At 42.2% G+C, this 26,123-nt stretch overlaps 11 protein-coding genes across 11 annotated transcripts; 9 read left to right on the plus strand and 2 right to left on the minus strand.

Moving 5' to 3' along the window:
* Nucleotides 1-258: 258 nt before the first annotated feature.
* TED1 (Ted1p) lies at nucleotides 259-1,122 on the plus strand (the record flags this gene model as incomplete). Its single annotated transcript, XM_018880675.1, has 1 exon — nucleotides 259-1,122. One exon carries the CDS (start codon nucleotides 259-261, stop codon nucleotides 1,120-1,122), a length of 864 nt encoding a protein of 287 aa, XP_018738471.1.
* A 1,506-nt stretch (nucleotides 1,123-2,628) lies between these two features.
* LAT1 (dihydrolipoyllysine-residue acetyltransferase) lies at nucleotides 2,629-3,936 on the plus strand (the record flags this gene model as incomplete). The annotated part of the gene is made up of 1 exon (XM_018880676.1): nucleotides 2,629-3,936. One exon carries the CDS (start codon nucleotides 2,629-2,631, stop codon nucleotides 3,934-3,936), a length of 1,308 nt encoding a protein of 435 aa, XP_018738472.1.
* An 895-nt stretch (nucleotides 3,937-4,831) lies between these two features.
* SEC23 (GTPase-activating protein SEC23) lies at nucleotides 4,832-6,661 on the plus strand (the record flags this gene model as incomplete). The annotated part of the gene is made up of 1 exon (XM_018880677.1): nucleotides 4,832-6,661. One exon carries the CDS (start codon nucleotides 4,832-4,834, stop codon nucleotides 6,659-6,661), a length of 1,830 nt encoding a protein of 609 aa, XP_018738473.1.
* A 454-nt stretch (nucleotides 6,662-7,115) lies between these two features.
* CDC3 (septin CDC3) lies at nucleotides 7,116-8,483 on the plus strand (the record flags this gene model as incomplete). The annotated part of the gene is made up of 1 exon (XM_018880678.1): nucleotides 7,116-8,483. One exon carries the CDS (start codon nucleotides 7,116-7,118, stop codon nucleotides 8,481-8,483), a length of 1,368 nt encoding a protein of 455 aa, XP_018738474.1.
* Nucleotides 8,484-9,171: 688 nt separating this feature from the next.
* RTT10 (Rtt10p) lies at nucleotides 9,172-11,937 on the plus strand (the record flags this gene model as incomplete). The annotated part of the gene is made up of 1 exon (XM_018880679.1): nucleotides 9,172-11,937. One exon carries the CDS (start codon nucleotides 9,172-9,174, stop codon nucleotides 11,935-11,937), a length of 2,766 nt encoding a protein of 921 aa, XP_018738475.1.
* A 71-nt stretch (nucleotides 11,938-12,008) lies between these two features.
* Nucleotides 12,009-13,340, minus strand: AWJ20_3649 (uncharacterized protein; the record flags this gene model as incomplete). The annotated part of the gene is made up of 1 exon (XM_018880680.1): nucleotides 12,009-13,340. One exon carries the CDS (start codon nucleotides 13,338-13,340, stop codon nucleotides 12,009-12,011), a length of 1,332 nt encoding a protein of 443 aa, XP_018738476.1.
* A 153-nt stretch (nucleotides 13,341-13,493) lies between these two features.
* Nucleotides 13,494-16,448, plus strand: VPS41 (Vps41p; the record flags this gene model as incomplete). The annotated part of the gene is made up of 1 exon (XM_018880682.1): nucleotides 13,494-16,448. One exon carries the CDS (start codon nucleotides 13,494-13,496, stop codon nucleotides 16,446-16,448), a length of 2,955 nt encoding a protein of 984 aa, XP_018738477.1.
* A 2,227-nt stretch (nucleotides 16,449-18,675) lies between these two features.
* GAP1 (amino acid permease GAP1) lies at nucleotides 18,676-18,993 on the plus strand (the record flags this gene model as incomplete). The annotated part of the gene is made up of 1 exon (XM_018880683.1): nucleotides 18,676-18,993. The coding sequence occupies one exon, from the start codon at nucleotides 18,676-18,678 to the stop codon at nucleotides 18,991-18,993; it is 318 nt and encodes a 105-aa protein (XP_018738478.1).
* Nucleotides 18,994-19,903: 910 nt separating this feature from the next.
* Nucleotides 19,904-20,560, plus strand: GAP1 (amino acid permease GAP1; the record flags this gene model as incomplete). Its single annotated transcript, XM_018880684.1, has 1 exon — nucleotides 19,904-20,560. One exon carries the CDS (start codon nucleotides 19,904-19,906, stop codon nucleotides 20,558-20,560), a length of 657 nt encoding a protein of 218 aa, XP_018738479.1.
* Nucleotides 20,561-20,689: 129 nt separating this feature from the next.
* On the plus strand, nucleotides 20,690-22,180 carry JHD1 (Jhd1p; the record flags this gene model as incomplete). The annotated part of the gene is made up of 1 exon (XM_018880685.1): nucleotides 20,690-22,180. The coding sequence occupies one exon, from the start codon at nucleotides 20,690-20,692 to the stop codon at nucleotides 22,178-22,180; it is 1,491 nt and encodes a 496-aa protein (XP_018738480.1).
* Nucleotides 22,181-22,290: 110 nt separating this feature from the next.
* COP1 (Cop1p) lies at nucleotides 22,291-25,839 on the minus strand (the record flags this gene model as incomplete). The annotated part of the gene is made up of 1 exon (XM_018880686.1): nucleotides 22,291-25,839. One exon carries the CDS (start codon nucleotides 25,837-25,839, stop codon nucleotides 22,291-22,293), a length of 3,549 nt encoding a protein of 1,182 aa, XP_018738481.1.
* Nucleotides 25,840-26,123: the final 284 nt, after the last annotated feature.

Below are 26,123 nucleotides of genomic sequence, written 5' to 3' on the forward strand. Positions count from 1 at the left end.
AAGATCATATCAGGACTATTGATTTCAATAACAGTAATCTTGAATATTTACATTTTTCATTTTGACAGAATATGGTCGTGTAAATGGGAACATTCAGACAGTCCTGTTAAGGTACTGGCATTTGGGGATCCCCAAATAACTGGTATCAACAAAAATACATCGTGGCGCAAACAGCTAGATGTTTATGGCAATGACCACTTTCTCGGTCATATATATAGAGTGCTGAAAGATCATTTACAGCCCACACATATTGCAGTAATGGGTGATTTAATATCTAGCCAATGGATAGGAGACGAAGAGTTTTACAGGCGAGCTGATCGATACAAAAGCCGGATATTTACACACAATTCCTATAGTCAGAATGAGCCTGTTTTTATCAACATAAGCGGGAATCATGACGTTGGATATAATGGAGAGATGACATACGAGAGAGTGAACAGATATGAACAGATTTATGGAAAGATGAACTATGTTGTCGAGACACCAGCGACAAACGATCATCCTAGCTGGAGGTTTGTTGTGATAAACTCGTTGTCACTGGACGGCCCAGCTTTAGAACCAAAATTTCAACAGGATACATTGCAATTCATAGAATCTATCTCAGAATCGAATTTCAATGGTCCAACTGTGCTGTTTAGCCACGTGCCACTATACAAAGAAGAAGGTATCTGTAGAGACTCGACGTATTTCAATTACTACTCTTGGGGAACATTACGAGAACAAAATCATCTTTCTCAGGAATCTTCTCAACTGTTACTAAACTCAGTATTCAAACCAGGTAACCCTTATGGAGGAGTTATACTCACTGGGCACGATCACGAAGGTTGCATTACTGACTACTTGTACAATACAGAAACTGAAGAGTGGTTATCTACACCAGCTGTGAGCAGGAAAGCTGCTTCTCCAAGTGTACGAGAAATCACAGTCCGCAGCATGATGGGAGAGTATGGAGGGAACGGTGGTCTTCTGACCGGTCACTTTGATGCTAACTCGGCAACGTGGTATTTCTACTTTAATCTGTGCTCACTCGGTGTACAACATATTTGGTGGGCCACTAAAATAACCACTTACATCAGTATAGCACTTACCACTCTGTGGATCATTTTAACATTTGTAAATTAACGACCTTTTATAATCTAGCGGTTCCTAAATTTCAAGCAGACTGGGGCTCTGCCCCAGGTCCCGCCGTAAGTTCTGCCCCAGGCCCTGCCCCAAATTCTGCCCAGGTTCTGCAACCCATATCGCATTGTCTGATTTCCGTTGTTTGAGAATCGAAGCCTTGGCTGTAACATACAGATAGAAGAAGCTCACCATAACAATGGACCCTGCATAGCTGGATTTACTTGGATACTGGTCGACGGACAAAACCGGCTGCCAGGCCAATATGGTGCATAAGTATGCACCAGCTCGGAAAAACTCAACGGGTCAGAGCGGTAGACGCAGTTGGTGCAGCTGAAAAATTTATTTGCCAACGAGTTGTAAGAGAGTAGGATGGGTCTTGCACCTCAATTCTCAATTGGCTTCAGTGGCCTGACTGCTGGCGTGATCAGTTGGTGGTTACCACGTCAATGTTATTATATACCCATATATATATAAGAAAATATAAAGAACTGAAGTTAAATAATAGGTTATGTATGACCTATGCTCCATTCTTTTTTCGTGAAATTTAGGATCCTTTTTTTATGTCGGCCGGAACTTCCGCAATAGATGGTAATTTCTACCCTTCTGTTTACCCGTTAAAACCCTTCTTTTCTAGCCCCCCACCCATTTTTCCCATGTGGCCCAGCAGGCAAGCAATCAGTTCTGCATCCTAACCCATGGATGCTGAACCCAACAAGTGAGGAAAAATTCCAACCAGTAGCGATGATTTTCAGGCCCAAAGGTGGTCTTGCAGTGGCATTGGGAGGGAAAGTCCGTGCTGGGAGAGAGCATCGTGCCTACTGTATTAACTAGACATCTTTTGCCAAATACTCACCCGTACCCTAAGAATTTCCAACTTCCAAATAGAAGTCTGATAATTCCCACTGTTTTCACACTTCACCAACGACGACATTTCCTGGTAAGCTGGATTCGCTCATTGTGTACTGTAATTTATCAGAACTGACTGGCAATATTGCAAGAAAATAGAGATATTATTTTCGAAATTTGTTAAAGTTTTTGAAGGAATTCGAAATGTCTGCTGCTGCTTTGCTTTCCAGAAGAGTTTTTGCTCGCTCTGCTAGAGTTCAGATGAATTCGTAAGTAATAGGAGAAAGGGAGACGTGTTTACTTTAGTAAATTTTGATGGAGTTTTGTGGATGGCTTTCCAATTTCAATCTTGGAATGGACGAATGTTGTTGGGGAATGAGAGTCAAGTTCCACAGTCGTATTACGAGCTTCATTCAGGGCGCTTGCCAAGTTCAATTGGAGATGCCATATTGTTCTTGCACAATATATAACCGTCAAAAGTGTCAAATTAAAACGAATGCCAAAGGTTATTTTTATGAATTCAATTTAACTATATTTGTGTTGATTTTTTTTTTTTGGACTTTGGAATAGCCGACTAACAGACTATATAGTTTCATCAATGCTCCTACTTTTGCTAGATTATATGCTTCCAAGTCATTCCCATCACACACCGTCATTGGTATGCCAGCTTTGTCTCCTACTATGACCCAGGGTAACATTGGTGCCTGGCAAAAGGCTGTTGGTGACCAGCTTGCTCCTGGTGAGCCTTTAGTCGAAATTGAGACCGATAAGGCTACCATGGACTTCGAATTCCAAGAAGAGGGTTATCTTGCTAAGATTCTTTTGGAAACTGGTTCCAAAGATATCCCTGTTGGTAAGCCAATTGGTGTCTATGTCGAAGATGAGGCTGATGTTGCTGCTTTCGCTGACTTCTCTGTCGCTGATATTGAGGGTGGTTCTGCCGCTGCCGAGACTGAATCTGCTTCTTCCGAGACTAAGGCTGATCCTGGTGCTGAGAAGGCCGACAACCCCGTCTCACAATCTAAGGCTTCGGATTCACCTGCTAGCTCCGCTCCTCAAGCAACTTCTTCTGGTCCCAGTGGTGACCGTCTCTTAGCTTCTCCTATTGCCAAATTGATTGCTCTTGAAAAGGGTATTCCCCTTAAGGACGTCAAGGGTTCCGGTCCTAACGGTCGTATCATCAAGAGAGATGTCGAGAACTACAAGCCTGCCGCTCCCGCTGCTTCAACTTCAGCTCCTGCTGCCGCCACTGGTGCTGCCGCTGCTACTTATGAGGATATTCCCATTTCTGCTATGCGCAAGACCATTGCTTCCAGATTAACCCAATCTAAGCAAATCAACCCTGACTACATTGTCTCTTCTACTGTTTCGGTTAGTAAGCTTCAAAAGTTGAGAGCTTCTCTCAATGCTTCTGGTGAAGGCAAGTACAAGATCTCTGTCAATGACATTCTTATCAAGGCTATTGCCGTTGCCAATGCTGCTGTTCCTCAAGCCAACTCTGCTTGGCTCGAGAAGGAGGGTGTTATTCGCCAATACAAGAATGTTGATGTCTCAGTCGCTGTTGCTACTCCCACTGGTTTGATTACCCCTGTTGTCCGCAATGTCGAAGCTAAGGGTCTCGCTGCTATCTCTGCTGAGGTCAAGGCTCTTGGCAAGAAGGCTCGTGACGGTAAGCTTGCCCCTGAAGAGTACCTAGGCGGTACCATTACCATCTCCAACATGGGCATGAATCCTGCTGTCAGCTTCTTCACTGCTATCATCAACCCTCCTCAGAGCACTATCTTGGCCGTTGGTACCGTTGAGAGACGAGCCATTGAGGACCCTGAGTCTGAAACCGGTATCGCTTTCGATGATGTAATCACTCTTACTGCTTCATTTGACCACAAGGTTGTCGATGGTGCCGTTGGTGCTGAATGGATCAAGGCCCTCAAGCGTGCTGTTGAGAACCCATTGGAGCTCTTGTTGTAATTATCCCTCCCTCCTCTCCGCATTGAAAAGTGACTTCCAAACCATTTTGTAATCCAAGTATCATGAACTATAAGAAATGTATAGAATAGTAATATTCCGCAAAAATAGCGGCAACATCCCTGACTTTCGCGGCTCTAGTGTTTCAGAATTTGGCTATTGCTGTATCGGGGTATATTGGTGAACGACCGTTTTGACGTGTGATCTACGTAATTCCGATAGTAAACAGTTGATTATGGTCAGAGTTGATTGTCATGGTAAGTAGGATATGAGGCTTGGGATTGAGACAATTGGTATCTGTACTTATATTGTGTGAATTGCATGAGGATCGCTCCTTGACATAAGGCATATTAACTGTTACCGATGCTAACAATGCGAATAGGATCCAGAAATCGTTGAGGAAGTTGACGGTGTCAGGTTTTCATTCAATCTCTTCCCAGAGACTGCCCACGATGCTGCTAAATCAGTCTTTCCATTAGCAGCGGTATACAAGCCATTGCAAACTCGAGTCGATCTACCAATTGCAGAATATGAGCCAGTACTGTGCGGAAATGCCGACTGTAAAGCAGTATTGAACCCATACTGCCATCTTGATTTTGGCTCTAAATGCTGGATATGCCGCCTCTGTAACCAAAGAAATGCGCTTCCAGTGGGTTATGTGAATATTAGTCCAGAAAATCTCCCAGTCGAAGTGCGTGCAAGCAGCAGTACCATCGAATACGTGTTAAAGGGAGTTTCGCCGCTTATCTCTAAGGGCATCGGAGGTGGTCCTATTTTTCTGTTTGTTATTGATACATGCCAGGATGTGGAAGGATTTCAGGCTCTAAAAGAGGCATTGTTAATATCTCTAAGCTTGTTGCCAAAAGATTCCCTTGTTGGTTTGATCACATATGGTACTATGGTGTATGTGCACGAAAGTACGAGAAGTATTGCTTTCAATGGGCAGAAAAACTACACGTTTCAGCGGGTTGAAGAGCTTCTAGGAATAGTGCCAGCAGATGTCAGACCTAAACACAGCAACCAACCTGTCAGACAAGGGATACCCGGCACAGCCAGATATTTCCATCTTTTACAAGAGTTCGAATATGACATTACCAATATTCTTGAACAGGCTCAATTGAATGCCTTCCATACAAAGCATGACAACCGACAACATAGATGTACTGGGGAGGCTCTTAATATTGCTCAGTCCATGTTACAAAGCATATATCCAGCATGCCCGGCACGTATAATGCTGTTTACTGCTGGGCCCTGTACTATTGGGCCAGGTATGGTAGTGGAGCCGTCTTTGAGAGAGCCACTACGGTCACATAAGGATATTGATAGCGAGACAGCGAAGTACTACAAAAAAGCGAAAAGCTTTTATGACGGGTTGGCAAACCGGGCAGCTCACAATGGCAATGTGATTGATATATTTGCAGGCTGCTATGATCAAGTTGGGTTAGATGAGATGAGTTCTTTAGCTAGCAGGACTGGTGGTGTTATTATCTTGTCAGATTCTTTTGCAACATCAATTTTCAAGCAAAGTTTTATCCGTATGTTCAATGTTGATTCTTCTCCCGAGGGCTATTTAGAAATGGGATTTTTGGCCAGCTTGATGGTTAAAATGAGCAAGGAAATCAAGGTATCGGGGCTACTTGGTCACGCAATTAGTTCCAAAGGTAAAACACCGAGTCATGTGGCTGAGACTGAGATAGGTATAGGTGGTACCAGTTCCTGGAGAATAGCTGGATTGCGGCCGTCAAGTACATATGCACTCTTTTTTGATATTACGAACACCCAGCCTTTGACTGTGGTAGCTGGTGAAGCATATCCCCAAGCATATATTCAATTTTCGACCCATTACCTGCATTCTTCTGGATTCTATCGTCTCCGAGTAACTACAATTGCTAGACCGTTTGATATTTCCAACCGAGGACTTGGGCAACCGGGCCAACAGTCAATTGTACCAACGCTTTCTCAATCGTTCGATCAAGAGGCAGCAATTGCCATCCTTGCCAAGCTTAGTATCTACAAAGCAGAAAGTGGTCTTCCAATACCAGATTTGACGAGATGGATTGATGCAACACTAATCAAACTATGCATACGATTTGCTAATTACATTAAAGAGGACCCTCATTCTTTCAGACTACCCGAGGCATTCATTTACTTCCCACAGTTCGTCTACCATCTTCGTCGCAGTCAGTTTCTTCAGGTTTTCAACAATTCGCCTGACGAAACTGTTTATTACAGACATGTTCTTATGCAAGAAGATACCACGAACTGTTCGATCATGGTACAACCAACATTAACTGCTTACGAAATAGATAAGGATGAACCTGAACCTGTGCTTCTCGATTCATTGTCTGTTAATCCAAATCGAATTTTATTATTGGACACATTTTTCCATATTCTTATTTATCACGGTGAAACAATTGCGGCATGGCGCAAACAAAAATACCAGGAATTGCCGGAATATGAGAATTTTAAACAACTTCTTGAAGCTCCTAGACAAGATGCATCTGCTCTTCTTATAGATCGGTTCCCACTACCCCGTTTTATTGATACCGAAGCAAGAGGAAGTCAGGCAAGGTTTTTGTTTTCTCGTCTGAATCCCTCCAAGTCAGCCTCTGACATAGGTAGTCCAGTTGCCGGCGCAGTGGTTCTCACGGACGATGTTAGCCTCCAAGATTTTATGGAGTATCTTATCAAGCTTTGCGTTTCAAAGAAAGCCGAAAATATAAAATAGAATCTTTTATTTATTATCTTTTATTTGTTAATAAGCATTTAAATGTTGAGAAGAGATGTTCCTAAAGCCTTCTAACGCGACGAGGTTTAGTTTCCCCCAGAGATAGTCACGCCCTAACCCATATTACCCCTGAAAGAACCCTTATACCGCTTGCCCTGCAAGGCTATATATACACATTTAAGGCCTCGCGTGTTAGCTTTATACTCCTGCGACGCCCATTTCGGTCTACATAACAACACGTCGAATTAATACAGCCCTAGACTATATCCTTTCTGCAATACTAAGCTTGTATTAGAAGGTACGGTACTTTAGCCCGGAAAGTTTAAAGCCAGTATTTACACACGGTACGAGGTCGTAATTCTGTTCTCGCGTTTGACAACATGGCTATTGTAGGTGAGTATATTCAGTGCAAATTATGGGAAACTTATCCAGCGTGGAACATGGTGTAATGTCAATGAACTTATCTAGGAAAGGAGAATCTAACAATTTTTTAGAACCCACGGTGGGAGTTGAGGCCCCTTCTGTGTCCCACGTTCCTATTGAACCAGCAGATAGTAACTTGAGAAACTCAGTAGTCAACAGCAACCCAGTTCCTGAGAAGAATATTATCCACCGTAAGCTCAATTCCTATGTTGGGTTTGCCAATCTACCTCAACAATGGCAGCGTAAGAGTATCAAAAAAGGATTCAACCTGAATTTGATGGTTGTCGGAGAGTCCGGTCTGGGTAAAAGTACTTTAGTTAGTACATTGTTCAACATGCCAATGTATGGGCCTAAGGAAAAGAAGGATCCTGGAGCCGAAGTTCCCAAAACTGTCAACGTTAAGACCGTCAGTGCAGAGATAGATGAAGGGGGAGTTCGTCTCCGGCTTACTGTTATTGATACCCCTGGATTTGGTGATTTTGTCAACAATAGCGACTCTTGGAAGCCAATTGTCGAAGACATTGATCGACGTTTCGATGCTTACCTTGAGGATGAGAACAAAGTTCACCGCAGTATGTCAAATGATAACAGGATTCACGCTTGTATTTACTTTATCCAACCCACTGGTCATTCTCTTAAACCATTGGATATACTTGTCATGAAGAAACTGCATCAAAAGGTTAACTTAGTTCCAGTTATTGCTAAATCAGACACGATGACAGAGGAGGAAATTATCACTTTCAAGCATCGTATCCTAGAAGATATCAAGCACCAAGAAATTGAGATTTTCGAACCTCCCAGATATGAAAATGATGACGAAGAAACTTTGGTTGAGAATGCAGAAATTATGGCAAGTGTACCATTTGCAATTGTTGGCTCAACTCAGTTAGTAGCTACCCCTGACGGAAGATCAGTTCGTGGTAGAAGTTATCCATGGGGTGTAATTGAGGTTGACAATGAGGAGCACTGTGATTTTGTAAAGCTCCGTCAACTTATTATCCGAAATCACCTAGAGGAATTACGCGAACGCACCGCAAATGTTCTTTACGAAAACTACCGTACTGACAAACTAACGTCACTTGGTATTCAACAAGACTCATCTGTTTTTAGAGAAGTCAACCCATCTCAGAAACAAGAAGAAGAGCGCAAGTATCATGAAGCTCGTTTAGCCAAGATGGAAGCTGATATGAAGAACGTATTCCAGCAAAAGGTCGCTGAGAAGGAGCAGAAATTAAAGAAGTCCGAAGGGGAGTTGTTTGCTCGTCATAAAGAGATGAAAGATAACCTTGAGAAGCAGCGTGCTGAACTTGAAAAGAAGAAGTCCCGATTGGAGCAGACCAGAGCTGTTGGTGAAGAGAAGAAATCTCGTAATAAATTCGGCCTTGGAGGCAGAAATTAAATGCCGCCCTTTTTATGTGTTGAGACTGGCCTTTTTATTGTTGTTTATTTGATCAAATTCCATGCGTTGTTTTCCCGTTGAAGTAAATTATGTTTAGTTTGTTGTTTCGTTAGTGCTTTTTTTTATTTTATATATTCGTTTTTACAATACTGCTTGAGCAAAATGTGTGTGTATTTCTTCGAGTAATTCATGAAACGACGGGGTGACCCCTTCAACTACCCGCCTACCATCTGTTCTGCAGCTATTGATAAGAGGGCTTGTTAGGCACATCCGAACCCTGCAGATCCCCCTGAAAAACGCTCTTCTAAACGTAGTAGCGATCAGCAAATTTCATCGTGCGGCGTCTAAAATTGTATGGTGATCATAGATCACGAACCGGTCTAGCTAGATTACAGTAGGCCAACATGACTTTGGAGGTAAGTATATTTTGATCTTGAAAAGAGACACACTTGACACTTTACTAACATCCACTCAGCCCCTCACACATTATGGTCCTGTTACAGCGCTGCTGTTCGATGGACCTGTCCTATATGTGGGCCAGGGCCCTAGAGTAAAAGTATACGACTGGCGGAAGGGTTCTCTGATACACCAAGTCAAAGCTTTAAACAGAGATAAAGTCCATTCAATAGTGGTGGCAAAAGCAAAAAAGAGTGGGTCAAAAACTTTAGCTGCTTATGGTGGTAGATCAATGTCTATTATCGATATTGATTTTACTTCGGAGCACCCGAAGCATAGTATAAGGAAGAGATTTCTTGATGATTGGATATCCTCGCTAGCATTCGCTCAAGATGAATCCTTGATCTATATTCAAACAGCACATAACAAGATTTTGACGTTGGACTCTACTACACTAGACCCTATCTCTACATCGGTTTGCTTGGAGCAGAGTATTTTATACTCTGGAGCGATACTCCCGTTATCAATAGACGGGCAGCGGAGGACTCTGATAGCTTCAGGCACTGTCCTAGGGGGTGTAGTTATTTGGGAGTTAGAATCTCAGGCTATATTGCATACCTTGTCATCTCACGAGGGATCTATATTTGGTGTTGTATTTTCATCCGACGGAAAGATTTTGGCCAGTTGCTCTGATGACAGGTCTATCAGACTGTGGGAGGTACAATCAGGCAAGGAGATTGCCATTGGATGGGGTCATCATGCTAGAATATGGCAACTGCTTTTTGTACACGACAACGAAAAGCTTATTAGTGTGTCTGAGGATTGCTCAGCTAGAGTGTGGAGCTGGAATTCAGAGTCCACTTCACTTATCTGCGAACAGGTACTCGAGGGCCATCTTGGCCGAAATGTCTGGTGTGGCGCATTGGGGAATGGCGAAGATCGTTCTGTTCTAGCCACTGGTGGAGGCGATGGTAGAGTCAAACTATGGGATATTGATCTTCGAGCTTCAATAGACAGAAACACGAAAAAATATTCTATGGCTAGCACTGGATTTATGGATCCAACCCCAGTTCATAAACGAAAACAGGAAATCTTTAAGAACTACGTGCTACTCAACTACAACCATATTCTAGTCGGTACCTCGAAGAGCCGATTATTGTTTTTTAATGGCAAAAGTCATACCTGGAAAGTGATTCCTGAAGTTACCGTAGATTTTTACTCTATTATTAAAGGGTTCGGAAATGATCCGAGTTGTGCCGCCATTGCAACTAGGGATGGCAAATTATTTATCGCAAGGGTCTCTGACAACGATATTGCTGTAGAATGTTTCGAGGTGGGCCATCTTTTTCAAGGAAAGCTTTCCGACCTCTTGACTTTTACAGTTAACACCAAGCATTACGTAATATTGGAGACTCAAAATCCGCACGATCCTGTTGTGTTGTTTGATGATACCGGAAAATGCAGAGCAATATTGACAGTGCCGGAAACATTCCACCCAACAGCTGCTGTTTATGAAAGTAGAACCAATATACTGTATCTGGGCTCACGCCATGGAGCAGTAGCATCGTATACTCTAGATTTTACATCTGATCGGGTTGAAATCACGCCCAATAACTGCTGGAGGCGAGTCATGTCAGAAGATGCAATCACATCAATTCTGTTGAGGCCATCAACCAATTCCCTAGAGACAACTTTAATTCTTACAAGCAGAGGAGGATACTTCATGATGGTGAATATTCAAGGTGCGCATTTACGTCAGCTTAGTCTTAATAGGCTCCCTAGATGTGATATTGAAGGAAGTTCCTATTCGAATGGAAAACTAATATTGTATGGATTCCGGACGGACCTTTTTTTTGTCTGGAATCATACAGATCAATATGAAGTGCTGACAGAAAAGTGCGGGGGAGCACATCGTATCTGGCACTTCAGAATGAACCCTGACGATGAAGATGCTTACGATTTACTATATACAAAAGCTGTCGAGGTGAATCATGTGAAAAGCAGTGGTCACAGGGCCAAATTTCAACAGAGCGTTTTACAACCTCTAATACATGGCAGAGAATACCGAGGCATCGAGTTTTCTTCCAAAAAGTATAACCAGCAACTAATAATAGCCACTGGTTCGGAGGACACCTGCATATCTCTAAATACTCTAGACCCACGTACGGGAGCGTTAACCAATTGGGGAATCTATGAAAAGCATGTATCTGGTATCACATCCCTGCATTGGACCGAAGAAGGAGAGTATTTGATTTCCAGCTCAGGCCAAGAGGAGTTGACAATATGGAAAGTAACACTTGCTAAAGATGAGGGACCACACATATACCCATTAATATCACTTCCTACCACCTGTGATATCCCTGATTTGAGAATTATGAATTCTGTCACTCGGAAATTAACTAATGGAAAGTACCTTGTTGTAAGCATATACTCAGATTCAACTTTCAGAGGGTGGATTTTTGATCCCACAGAAACTTCGTTCCAGCCCTCATTCAGTGGAAACTACCGAGAGTGTTGCCTTTTGAATTGCGACATTCTTGTGCTTAACGATGAATTCTATTTATCCATTAGCTCCACCGATGGTCATCTTGCTATTTGGAAAATTGGAACGGAACAATCATTGGGTATGTTCACTCCCCTCGCTGAATCATTGCTCCGAGTACAGCTTCATCAATCTAGTGTGAAAGGCTCATTTTTCTATCAGAAGACTCCCTTATCATTTCTCCACGTTTCTGGAGGAGACGATAATTCTCTGGTCGCGACTGATATTAATTTTGCAAACGGATCAATCTCTGGAACCAGGATATCAGTTGTAGAAAACGCACATTCGGCAACAATCACGGGAATCGCCAGAATTCCAGGCGCTAGCGATTTAGTATTTGTTAGCATTGGCAGTGATCAAAATCTCAGAAAATGGAAACTGACACCAGAAGGTATTTCCTTAGTCGACTCCAGATATACCACTGTTGCTGACACCGGCGTTATTGATGCGTACAGCGATGCAAATGGGTCTATCGTTGCTCTTGCCGGAATGGGTATGTCCATATGGACTGTATAAAACATCTATTTATACCAAGTAAAATGTAACATAATAAACTCCATTTTATAAATTAAGTGGGAATCCGAAGGTTAGAGATCTTCAGGGTTATTTGCAATTATGCCGTCCAGCCCGTGTATGGTCAAGACGTACCAGACACCGATACGTACCAGTTTAGATGATGAGGGCTTCGTAACATGTTCAACCTCATCAACAGACTCTTCGTACGAAATACTCAGAAACAAAGGAATGTCCAATGATGTATCAATATTTCCATTCAAGGTGCTAATTTCGATCGGAACTGTCACCCAATTGGGACCCTTATCATGAATTCCACTCATAGTAGAGCTTGGGTTTGGTCTTTCTTTTTCCATAAATACTCGCCTCGTTACATTTGTTTGTCGAGAGATATGTGAGAATGGAACCGCTTGAATAAGCGATTCTTCATCCCACGAATCAGAGTTCGGTCCTATCTCTACCTGAGGAGCAATAAGTGTGACAAGCGACTGGGAGGTTGAAATATTGAGTTGGATTTTGGATGGAAGAGAGTTCGTAATAGTCAACATGAACGTCTGACCCGATGTAATGCTTGATGTTACCAACGGATTTTGAATTGAAGGCACATTTTTGGGCTTCTCAATAAAAAGAGAAGGGAGAAAATTGAAAGCCAACGACTTGTTTCTGAATTTAATTGACGACGGTCTCGGATCAGGCTTCGTTAAAGATCGTCGACAGACTTTACATCTTTTCGAAGTTTTACCTCTCAATTCCACAAGCTTGGGGAGAACAATCTCATGCGCATCAGTGGAGCCAATTACTCTAATTATCGGTTCCGGAAATGGTTCAAAATGTTGTTTAGTGTTCGTATTCATTCTAAAAGTCGTCAAAGAGGACGTCACGGGTTTGGGAAGACTAGAATTTACTGATCCTCTTATCTGCTCAAATCGTGAATAGCTCCCCTCATTTTCCTTATACAAGTTAAACACCTGGAGACCAATCGCAACTTTTTTGTTAAGTTTCAACTTTGGGTCGTTTTTCCAAGAACAGTAGTTACAATTGAGTTTGTAAGTATCGCCTTCAGAGCTAGCAACAACAGAAGATCCACACTCTGGACATTGCAAACAATTGCGGAGACATTTATTGGAGCTTGCTCTGGCAGATGATTCAGTAACTTCATACAAACAACTTGGACAGAATCTGGATATTACCTCTTGAGTTACACATTGTTTACACTTAGTGCTTTTACAATGATCACAAAAGTACAGATATTCCAGTTTGTGAAGTGCCCATGGTTTCATTAAAGTACTAGGAATATGTCCATATGGGGCATCACTCTCATCTGTATTATTTGGCGCAGGGTTCTCTTGTAGCACTTGACAAGCACAAAATATTCTGACTTTACTTCGCCATTCTGGTGGTGACATTTATTGAAGTATCGTGTATCAACAGGCTGGGGTGAAAGACATATGGGAGATAGGGGTAGCCGCTATGTCGGCACGACTGATACAACTACCGATCCCCTATTTACTAATGTTGATGTATAATCCTGTTCTCCGTATGTCCAGAACAATGGCCAAATGACAATGAGCGAAGGAATTGAGGATTTTGCTCATAATGGAGACGATTTGGCTCAACAGGGAAATAGAGAAATCCCCGACTTAATCGCTCCGGAAGGAGGATTCTCGGAAGAAACGACGCATGGTGACGCGCCCCAAACTGGGCACAAGGAAGATCTAAATGAAGAGGGTGGAGCCAATGGTAATGAACAGAATAATCATGATGAAGAAGATAACGCAGACGATGACGATGAATCTAGTGGAAATGGAGAATCCGAAGATGAGGATGAGAATGAAAGCTCAGCATCGGAAGGAGACTCTGAATCAGATGAAGATGAGGAAGAACCCAAGCTAAAGTACTCACGGCTATCGGATTTGAAGCCACCTGTGTTCTCAAATAATACGGTATCTACATTTTTGGCGAGCGAAACGGTTATAGTCTTTGCCACACATTCAGGGATAATTCACATGTTTAATCCTGATATGAGCTCTATCAGATCGTTTCGTGCACACCGAGCGTCTATATTGTCTTTATCTACTGATGGCACATATCTAGCATCCGGGTCTCTTGATGGTACAGTTGTTATAGTATCTATTATGAATCAAAAAGATACATCCTATGCTGACTTCAAACGTCCAATTCACGCGGTCGCTTTGGATCCAAATTATAAGTCCACTCGAGCATATGTTTCGGCAGGAACGGCAGGAAGTGTTATTCATAGCGAAAAGAACTGGTTTGGAAGCAGATCAGATACTGTTCTATATACCTCGGAAGATCCAATAATATCCTTGAACTGGGTGAATAATCTAATTATATGGATGAATGAGGATGGAATTATATTATATTCTACACACAGAAAGTCTATCTTAAGGCGTATAGACCGCCCTGCCAATGCCCCCCGTGCTGACCTATACAAACCACGAATCTGCTTTCCAGACTCGAATAGAATCTTCATAGCATGGGTGGATCATATATGGAATATCAAAATAACCACGGGTAGCGAAGCAAAGCCAAAGCCCACTATAGGAGCACCATCGTTTCTTTCATCTAGTGCGTCGGTTTTGTCACCCCATGCTGACGAAATTATAGAGGTTGAAAATGTACACAAACTACCTTGGCTCCTAAGCGGTATATTACCATTTAAAGACGCAGTAATGATATTGGTGTACGCTAAAGCAGATGGTCAAGAGGCGTCCGTTTCCTCTCGGAAGCGACCAACTCCCGATCCACCTGAGTTAAAACTCATAGACTGGTTGACAGGAGAAGAAACTTATGCAGATGTTCTATCTATGCGAGGGTATGAGCGACTAGGCTTAGATGATTATCACCTGGGTCATTTTCATGGAAATAGATCCATGCCTGATAAATATTTTATTGTCAGTGGTACAGACGCAATAGTTGCTGAAGAGCGGACGATGCTGGATAGATTGAACTGGCTTGACGAAAAGCATATGTACAAGAAAAGTTGGGAGATGAGCGCCAGCTTAGTGGATCCGATAAGTCGAATTGCTATAGGAATCAAACATGTTGAATCATTAATCGACAAAGAAAAATGGGGCGAAGCAGCTGCATTTCTTAAAATAATTCTGTCACAGCCGTCAATTGACAAGTCAGTACTGAGGGAAGAGTGGGATAGATGGGGATGGATATTTGTGAACTCCAATCATATTAGCGAATTAGCTCAGGTTTTGCCTATTGACGATGAACTAGAGATCAAAGAGGACTTGTACGATAGCATCATTAACTATTGTCTGGACAATGACAGAAAAACTCTTGTCAGTTTGATTTATAACTGGCCCCCTTCACTTTACGATTACAATTTGCTAAAGAATCAACTAGAGGATCTTATTAACGAATCTGAGACCTCAAGCTCGATAAACCAAATGCGAATGGCCTTAGCCGACCTTTACACAAGGACAAATGACCCATTGTCAGCCCTTCAGCACTTGCTAGCTCTACATCATGCCACGGTGATAGACCATATCTCAAAATATCATTTGCTACCACAGATCCACGCAATGATTCCCCAAGTCTTCATATATAACCTCACGGATGAGGAGTTAGAGAATGCTCCGTTAGAAGTAATCCGCGACAAGACGAAACATACGATTAATCTGTTTGTGGAAGGAAGACATCAGCTTGAACCCAAGGTTATTATTCGTGCGTTGTCGGGTAATAATAAGCTGGATGTCATGCTATTTTTATATTTGGAAGAACTCACTATAAAGGACTCGTTTATTTCTAGAGAATTTGCCAACCTGCAAATTAAACTGTATGCTGAGTTTGATCGCAGGAAGCTGATGGGGTTTCTTAATCGCAACAGTCACTATAACCTGACAGAGGCGCTCAAAGTTTGCGATCAAAACAATTATACACCAGAACTGGTTTATCTGCTGGGAAAAGTGGGTCAACATCAAAGAGCATTAAGACTGATTATAGAAAAAATAGGAGATCCAGAGCAGGCACTCGAATTTGCCAAATCACAGAATGACCAGGATCTTTGGAATGATCTGATCCACCACAGTTTGAAGCATCCTTTATTCATTAAAGTTCTGCTTGAGAAGGGAAATGGATCTATAGATCCTGTTCAGCTTATTCGTGACATACCACCAGGGACTAGCATACCTGGTTTGAAGGAGGCTCTACTTAACCTTTTTAGGGATAAAGAGATGTTACAATCCTTAAATATGGGGGCTCTGGATATCATCAAGGATGAAGGAAAGAGCTACTCGCAGCATCTGAGGTCGATACGATTAAAAGGGGACTCTGTTGACTTTAACACAGAACATCCAGACCTTGATTTATCTGTACCATATGTGCTAACGCCAAGTGGAGAAATCAAAAGTGAGGAGGAATTGATAGGTCGTAAGATCCCATACATAGGCGATAGTGATCAAGAAAGTGACCGTCCCAGGTGGTCTGTTGCATACAAAGTGCGTCGGTTAAAGCATATATTGGACTATCTGCACTTTTAGCTTAGAAATTATGAATGAATGAAACATGACTGTATTATTACCCCACAATTTCTTGGCCGTGGTCCGTGTAACTCAGTGGCCTCTATGTTTACACGAGATCTCACGGCGTAAGACTTACCCGCTGAAGGCCCGTTATATTATTTTCTATATGTAATATATTGTTAGCTAATGTGGGGAAATGACTCGGCTCGATTTCAATTTAGGTAGAAACGGTGTAGATGCTTTTTTGTCAGATCATGATGTTGGGTAGCCTGTAGGGCGTATTGCTGCTAATACCGGGCGGGCGCTCCGACAGTGTTACGTCACAAATGATCAAGCGGATGGTAGAGACGTAGCGCAAAGTACTGGCGCGGCAAAAAAATTCTAAATAGGTAACAATGCGATCGCTTCTGGCACCAAACCGGTCTAGTTAAATTTTAACTACTAGACTAAATGGTTTTTCCGGAAGGAGAATAAAACTCATCCTGGGAACTCACTACGGATAGCAATGTCTAATTGAATGCCCAATGAAAATATTGGGCCGCTAAATTCTATAACCCTCTTATGGCTACCACGGATGTTAGCTCCAGGGGCAGGTTTCAGATTATTCGTTTCACAGGTCCGGTTTCGCAGGCCCACGCCGAACCGGAATCAAAGTCTGCAGGTTCTCTATGCAAATGCGGCAGGCCCTCCGCCCCCACCAGCAGCACCATAATTTGCATATTGGCTATGTATCTATCTATCTATATACCTTATGAGCAAACATATATTATGAACAGGCAGGCCCCTGGACTTTACCCCCAGTTTCCTACTTTATTGACCATCTTCCGTCGTTAACCGCAAATCTGCTGGGAAACGGAAAAAAATAAAAAAAACCAAGCCACTATTCCTAAACGGAGAGAGCCCCTCATACGACTTTTTCTAAGGACCCGTTAAAAGCCCTTCTGGGTCACCCCCACTAATGCCCCCTCAAATCTTCCCCTCAGTCTTACTTCCTACAGCAGTATTTTTTATATGTACTTCAGCGCGGCCGTCATCCTATTTCGGAATTGGGACCGTAGTTTCGGTGAGATATGCCGTTAACTGATATCTCTCAAGATGCTCTTCCCTCCCCTACATTGACGATCTTGTCGTAAAATGGTAGTAGAAATCATCCACATAAAAAGCAAATGACTTAAGCCACTGTAAGAAGTACCATCGGTAGAGTGATAGCTGCGATGTGCAGCGCTTGGCTGCACAGTCGCTGCACATATTTTACACCCACGAGTTCTTGAGAGTTTTGTTACATTATAAACTTTGGATTACCACTGGCATTGACCCGTTGAAAGCTATCTAATTAAAGTATTACATTACACACATAAGTAAGGTATAAAGTCATAATACATATTTGCAGCTAAAAGAGATAGTAGAGTAAAAATTATGATTTTGATGAGAACGTGTTAAGGACTTATTCGAGTATTAAGAGATCTCTGAAAATAGCGGAGTGCGACGAGGTGGCTCACTCTCCATCAGAAGCTCCATTACTCTGCATTGAACAACACGATACTACTTTAATCTAAAAAGCAAAACTCAACAATCTAAGACAAAACCTTGATCGACATCAATTTCCAGAAATATGGGTTCAAACTAGGAAACTGCACCCTCGAATACGCACTGATGGTTTTTCAACAGAGTGGTCATTTAAACAGACAGCCATAACTGTTATATAATAATTTTAATCTCACATCCATGGAAGACTCGATGATTGAGAATATAAATTTAATTATCATCTGAAATCAACATAATTTAGTTGAAGTATTTACAATACAGCTGTTTGAGCGCTTTCGGAGCAATCGCCAAAGGTTTACACGCCTATCCCCACAATGATTGACACTGTACATGAACATCATGTACCCAGTGTTTCCAGAGCTCCGAAACTAGAACACCCTCTCAGCCACTTAGCGACAGCTTAAACTCTGTTTCTTTTAGCGCAGAACAGACTGTAGCCAATCCTACCACCATATATTTGTATCTAGCATAATACATTTCTTTTTTGCAAAGCATAGAGGTGATATTCACTCGTCGAATAAGTTTGCATTTGAAGTCCATCTTCAACCCCTCTTTGACAGAGCAACTGGAAAAGATCAACCTAAGTTGAGTTCATCAGGCTTATCCTCATTTGCAGTTGAGTGGGCTATTTAAAGTTGATCTGATCCACATTTTTATAAGAGTTTTCTTACTCTTAATAATAAAATAAATCTCACACAAAATGTCTGGTGAAGACGATTTAAAAAACCACTTCTCAAATGAGGACTTTGGTAAGCATGTCTCTGGAGCTGGCTCGGTAGAAAGAGTTGAGCTATCACGATGGCAGCGAATCAAGGACTCGTTTAAGGAGGCAGATTTGTCAGGAATCGATACTACTAATATGACCGACGTTGAGAAGGCTGCCATTGCTACTGCCAATTCTCCTTTACAACGTAGCTTAAAGGGCCGTCACCTGCAAATGATTGCTATCGGTGGTTCCATTGGTACTGGTCTGTTTGTTGGTAGTGGTAAAGTTTTAGCAGTCGGAGGACCAGCGTAAGTGTTTTTTTTTTTTTTGATTTTTTTTTGGTGTGGCTCACTTTTGATATGGTTTGATCTAACATAGGTAGTGCTCTTCTCATTGGTTTCAGTATTATTGGATCCATGTTATACACGACAGTCATGGCTCTGGGTGAGCTTGCAGTCGTTTACCCAGTCGCTGGTGCTTTTGCAACATATTCAAGTCGATTTATCGATCCCGCTTGGGGTTTCGCTATGGGATGGAACTATGGTCTTCAGTGGTGCGTTGTTTTACCGGTAGAGCTTGTAGCAGCCTCTATTACAATTAATTATTGGCATCCAGGAGTTTCACCCGCCCTTTTCGTCGCTATCTTCTATGTTGTTATTTTCGCAATCAATCTGTTTGGAGTTAGAGGATATGGTGAAGCTGAATTTTGCTTCTCGCTAATTAAAGTCCTTGCTGTCATTGGATTTATCATACTCGGAATTATCCTCAATGTTGGTGGAGGACCTCATGGAGGTTATATTGGCGGAAAGTACTGGCATGGTAAGTAATGACCTCTCAGACTCACTTTGAAGTGGGTTCTATAACAATATCTGAATGTCACTAACCAAACATAGACCCTGGCGCTTTCGCAAACGGATTCAAGGGTGTCGCAAGTTGTTTCGTTACAGCAGCCTTTTCTTTCACTGGTACTGAATTGGTCGGATTGGCTGCCGCCGAAACGGCTAATCCACGTAAAACTCTCCCCTCTGCTACTAAACAAGTCTTTTGGAGAATCACTTTGTTCTATTTGGTTTCTTTGACTCTAGTTGGTCTGTTAGTTCCATACTCAGAACCAAGGCTCCTGAGAGGAAACTCATCTGCAGACGCCACTGCTTCTCCCTTCGTTATCGCAATTGCCAATGCTGGAATTCGTGGTCTTCCAAGCGTCATTAATGTTGTAATTATGATCGCAGTCTTATCAGTTGGTAACTCTGCTGTCTTTGGCTGCAGTCGTACTCTGGCTGCCTTGGCTGCTCAAGGACTCGCACCCAAATTTTTGGCCTACATTGATCGCAAGGGTAGACCCCTTGGTGGCATTGCATTGAGCGCTATTGTCGGATTGCTGTGTTTCACTGTTGTAAGCAAGCACGAGACCGAAGTTTTCAGTTGGTTGATGGCATTGACCGGTTTGTCGTCCATCTTCACCTGGGGATCTATCTGCCTTTGTCACATTCGTTTCCGCAGAGCTATGAAATTACAGGGTCGAACTCTGGATGAAATCCCCTTCAAGTCGTCTTGTGGTGTTATTGGCTCTTGGTACGGATTCACTATTAACGTATTGGTATTGATTGCCCAGTTTTATACCGCTTTGTTCCCCATTGGTGGTGAGCCAAATCCCTCTGACTTCTTCCAAGCATATTTGGCTGCCCCAGTGTGCCTTGTATTCTACATTGCATATAAGGCCATTAAGAGACCCGCTTTCGTCCACTGCAGAGATGCTGATCTTGATAGTGGAAGGAGGGAAATTGACATGGATCTTCTTAGACAAGAAGTCCACGAAGAAGAAACCGCCCTTGCTTCAAGAGGATTCTTTTATAGAGTTTATAAGTTCTGGTGTTAAAAGTCAATGTTTATGTATTTGTATGAAATTATGAAGTTCACTGTAGATCACACAACTCTCTTATCATAGAGCCGTACGGAACCTGCATGAAATAGGCATCTCAGGAGGTGTACCAGGCTTAACGTAAACATGACATCTAACAGCGATTGCAAGCTGTGTGAAATAAAAAAACCATTGGATAAGACCCAATGGATTAGATGTGAAAAATGTAAGGAATGGTACCATTACGACTGTGTAGGTAAAACGGCCAGTGAAATTGCTGATATTAGTGTTTTCATTTGCGACGACTGTAGTCCTGAATTTGGCTTTTCCATCTTAAAAAGAGTGTCATCCAGGAAAAAAGCGCCGATTGATTACCAGGCATTAGACAATGGTGATACCATTGGATTTCTAAAGTTACATCCCTATTGTTTCTATTTCAAAGGTTCACGTGCGAATTTTAACAGCAATCATATCAAAGAGTACACAGGGCCTGGCTTATCGAAACTGTGGGGTGATTTGAGACCGGAAGATATTCCTGAGCCCGCCATTATTCGCAGAAAAGAATATGACTCCCTTGATATGTCAGTTCCATCAGAATTGACGGTAGCTGAAGTTACGGAACTGTTGGGTGAGGACACTCCACTGGAAGTTATGGATGTTGCAACACAAGGAAACAGCACAGGCTGGACTTTAGGTAAATGGAGAGATTATTATTATTTAGAGGAAAGCGAACGAGACAGAATACGAAACGTCATTAGCCTAGAGTTTTCGTACACTCCGCTAGCAGAAAAGGTTAAACGGCCTGCAATTGTTAGAGAGTATGATTTGGTGCAACAAGTGTGGCCATCAGATCCCTCCGCAGAATCCGATTATCCAAAAGTGTCATTATATTGCCTGATGTCTGTTGCGAATTCCTTCACCGATTTTCATGTTGATTTTGGAGGTTCATCAGTTTTTTATCATGTGTGCCAAGGAGCGAAGACTTTCTTATTCGTACCTCCCACTCCACAAAATCTACAGAAGTACGAGAAATGGTGTTTATCATCAGACCAAAATTCGACTTTTTTCGGGGGCCTTGTTAAGGAATGCTATGAGGTTCGACTGAAAAAAGGCGACTCATTGTTAATCCCCTCAGGGTGGATACATGCCGTCTATACGCCTGAAGACTCTCTGGTTATTGGGGGAAACTTTCTTAGTAAGGATAGCATACCAATGGAGCTCAAGCTAGCCGAAATAGAACGAACAACTCGCGTGCCACGAAAATTTCGGTTTCCCTATTTTAACAGGGTGCTTTGGTACATTGTAATATACTATTCGAAGCCTGAGAACAATAAGACCCTCAAAATTCGCCTACAGATTGGTTTACAGTATTTGGCATCTTATATATGGAAAACCACCAATAGCCCAGATACAAAAGAATACAAGGCATTAATACAAGCATTGCCAGTTGAATACAAGAAGAACTATAAAACACTTGCAGAGTCGTTTTTAAATGATCTGGCGACAAATGTTATAAGCAGCAAACGGAAACAGGACTTGCCTGTTGATTCTGCCGATTCAAAAAAGATCAAAACGGAGACATCTTCTCCCACAGGTATTAGCAACAGCTGCGAAAACACTTTTAAAGAGGATGTCTAGAAACGTGATGATATCACTTGATTTTCTTATAGACTCGATAGTGTTTTCCTAAGGGTAATTACAAGAATAAGCATGTATAATCTATTTATTATATTTTCATTTCATATATATCAAGCAAATAGTCGAAGTCCTGAGGCAGGTGCTCCGATAGAGGTAAGCTGGGTAATAGAACACAACTTACCTCTTTCACTGACATGGTATTTGGCACCAGTCAAGGGGTCTCTTTCACTGGATGTGCCTTCATAAATAGGAGTCAATGTCGATGGACAAATGTCAAAATCCGCATATTGGTCAAAGTCAATCTCATGGGCATCAAGAGGTGAAGCATCTGCCTTAGCCTTGAGAGCCTTGGCTTGAGCAATGTTCTTGGCATTCCTGGCTCTAACCCGTTCGTTCACAGATCTATCAGAATCATCGTCATCCACGCCTTCCATGATTTTAATGTACTCGGAGGCAAAGAATGAGGCAGAAGCGAAATTCTTCTTTGAGAATGATTCTTTCATCGCAACCATGTAAGGAATATGAGCATGTCTCTTTTGAAGCTTAGGCTTAGTGAAATAAGCCACCAGTTCGAGACTTCGTTTCACATCAGTAGGAGGAAGACTTTTTCTTTTAAGCTCGATTGAAAAAGCAAGAATATAATTCTTGCAAATTTCAATAAGCTTTTGGCACTCTTTAGCCTCTGCCTCAGAAGGAACGGATAGCACGACAATTGTCTGAAGAATTTCCCTAAAGGTCTCAATTGCGAGTTGAAGCTGGTTACCACTAGCCACCAACTTATATGCTTCTTGTAGAGTTTCTCCTAAACTCTCATAACCATGAACAAAGGGAAGAACCTTCTCATCGGGTCTACGAGCATAGAATGTCAGTGGGGGAAGGCCATCGTTTGCAGGCAAATACAATTTCGAGCCGCGATATACTTCCAAAAACCTCTTTTTCAAAGGAGCAAAATTGACAATACCAACTTGGCGGTTGAGAAGCTGAGCAGCAGTTTCAAATGAACCAGCGGCCACATGGTCGGCAGCCACTGGAGAATTTCGCAACCACAATTCTGTTTCAGACGAACCAACAGTAATGTCAATGTTACTGTCAACCTTTTCATCAGTTTCTTCAACATCTTCAATGCCAAGATCTTCAGCACCGAGGTCCCAGCCGTCTTCATCTTGGAGTTCATCTTCATATTCATCGAAATCGCCATTGGCAGTCTCTGCATTAGTCTTCTGTTCAGGTTCATCTTCCAAAGACAGTGCTTCAACCTTTCCGAGGAGAGCCTGTTCGAAAAACGAAAGCGAAGTCTTACGCAGTGGCCAATTGGATTTATGTGTTTCATGAGAAACGCCAGTGATAGCGTCAGACGAAGTATCAGTGATCGAGATTTTGATAGCCGACTCGTCGACACCAGACTCCTCAATAATCTCTCTAGCGACTTCAGTCAATCCACTGCTTTTAGCCAATGAATATGCTAAAGGATATAAGCCTGCGTCGCGGAGCAATTGAATTCGACTGTCAACTGAGTTGAGGAAAATACTAGTCTGGAATCGGGCAGCAGTGTCATTACGATGATCAGCAATTTGTTCCATCTTCTGTAATCTTCCAATATTACCAGTGGCAAGGTAAACAAATGACAAGCGATCGAAATCATGTTGCTTTTGGTAAATATCTTCGACAATGTCATGATTACCTTGTGCAAGTGCTTCCTCACCAAGGATCTTCCAGGCGGCAGGCTTACCCAGCTCTTTTGCTTGTTCAAAAGCCTCCTTCAAGTCACCACATTCAATAGCCAAATCGAACTTTGTCTGCGCATCCTGAACAAATTGTAAAGCAATTTCCGGATATCCCTTTTTCTGCAAATAAGCAATGATACTTTGACCAACAAGCTGGGATGATTTGATAAGACGGAGGACTTCATGGAAATTCTTGCTTACAAGAGCCTTCTTAAATCGGTATTCAGTAGGATCAATTTTCAAAACCTTGATAGAACCACCACGAGCAAGACAATATACAGAGTTCCCTTTGACCTTGGCCATGTAAAGCGTGTTTTGAAGAGTCCTTAAAATACCATTGTCCCCGTTCAATAAACTATACTTCAAATGGTTCAAAGTTGAATAAATTAGAACTCCAGTATCATCCCAAGTAGCACTCTTGATACGAATAGTTTCGTGAAGCGACGAGACAGTCTCTAGGTTTTTAGTGGTAATTGTAATTGTGTGCTTGCCCAACAAGGCCAAATGCTGACCATCATTCGACCATACAGCATATTTGATGTTTGAAACAGGGATTTCAGAAATAGTCTTCTTCTGTTGAACGTCAAACAAAACTACAGAAGCAGCACCTAAAACAAGCAACAGACCAGGACCTCCATATACAATATCTTTAACATTGCTGATAGGACATTGTACACTCTTGGTAATAGAGTTACCCAAATCACGTATCTCAATAGTTTGACTCGATTTCAACAAAACGGCAAATCTATTACGAGAAATGAATACAGCCTGGTCACCAGATCCACGACTAGTCTCAGATGGTTCAATAGCTCCCGAAGCATCCTTAGGCAAACTAATAAGCTCAAAGATATTTTGGTTGTCGGCAGATTTGGTGGTGACTAAGATCTGTCTTTCAGCAGGGTTATATGACAAGTTTCTGAAAGGAACCCATTGACTGCCAATCTTTTTTAAAGATAGCAATGGCAAACTCTCATTATTGCTATTGATGTCGAAAAATTTAACCTGCTTCTCTCTATTGATATAGTAGATGCTGTTTTGGTAGACCGTACTTGCAGGGCGCTCTCTTTCAAGCTTGAAAACCATGACACCGCTATCATGAGCGGCAGCAAAAAGATTAATTGACTCGTGGGCTGCAATATACCAAAATTTATCGCCCTCCCTCTTGAACTGTTGCACAGGAGTTCGCTTGTTCAAGTCCCAAGTACGAATTGTCTTGTCTTCACTGACAGAAATAATCAAATCTTGGAATGGATGGAAAATACAACACATGATATTACTCAAATGGCCACGACAAGTATCCAATTCCCAGGCTTTGGTTTCACTCATTCTCCAAATTTTGAGGACTCTGTCATCACCACCAGACACGATTAATGGCAAAGTAGGGTGGAAAGATGCCCAATTAACACCTCGATCATGACCTTCTAATACATACTTGACAATCGCATCAGTATTTCCGAAAATGTCTTGTGGTGGGCCATTGGCTCTAGCAAGTTGATCCTCAAAAGCGTTGGTAGTATTCAAAGCGCCACTAGGAGCGGAGTGACGTTTTCGCAACCCAGAAATATCCCAAACACGGACGGTTTGATCGAGGGATGCGGAAACGATCAAATCTTCCTTGGGGTGGAACTGAGCGCTCATAACATAGTGGTTATGACCTGTCAAGCACGCAATCTCCTGACGATTTTGCCAGTTCCAAATACGGATAGTTTGGTCATCTGAACAAGAGATGATCCAAGGCAAATCATTGTGAAAGAACACTGTTCTCACGTAGTCCAAATGGCCAGTCAAAGTGAAGAGGCGTTTTCTGGTTTGCAAACTCCAGACATTGATAGTATAATCGTCACCACAAGACGCAAATAGGGGTTGGGTTTTATGGAAATCAACGCCTCGAACTGGTCCCTCATGGCCTTCAAATCTGTCTATGATGGTTCCCATGCGGTAATCCCATAGCTGAATCGTAGAGGAATGCAGTGATACCAAGATCCAAGGTCTAACATTGAGTTAGTATTCTACCTAACTAAGTCATTCATTTAGAATTGAATAACTGGCCGCAATATTTTGCAATTGAGTTCTAGAGGACCAGTCATTTCAAATTAAACCACCGCTTTTCAAACTTAAGCGAACAAGCAATCGAACCCTCCTAAGCATTTCAATATGATAATTGACATATGAACAAAAGTGTGTACTTACCTCTTAGGATGAAAGGCAACTGCCTTGGC

Source organism: Sugiyamaella lignohabitans, chromosome B, assembly GCF_001640025.1.
Source record: "Sugiyamaella lignohabitans strain CBS 10342 chromosome B, complete sequence".
Lineage (NCBI taxonomy): Eukaryota > Fungi > Ascomycota > Dipodascomycetes > Dipodascales > Trichomonascaceae > Sugiyamaella > Sugiyamaella lignohabitans.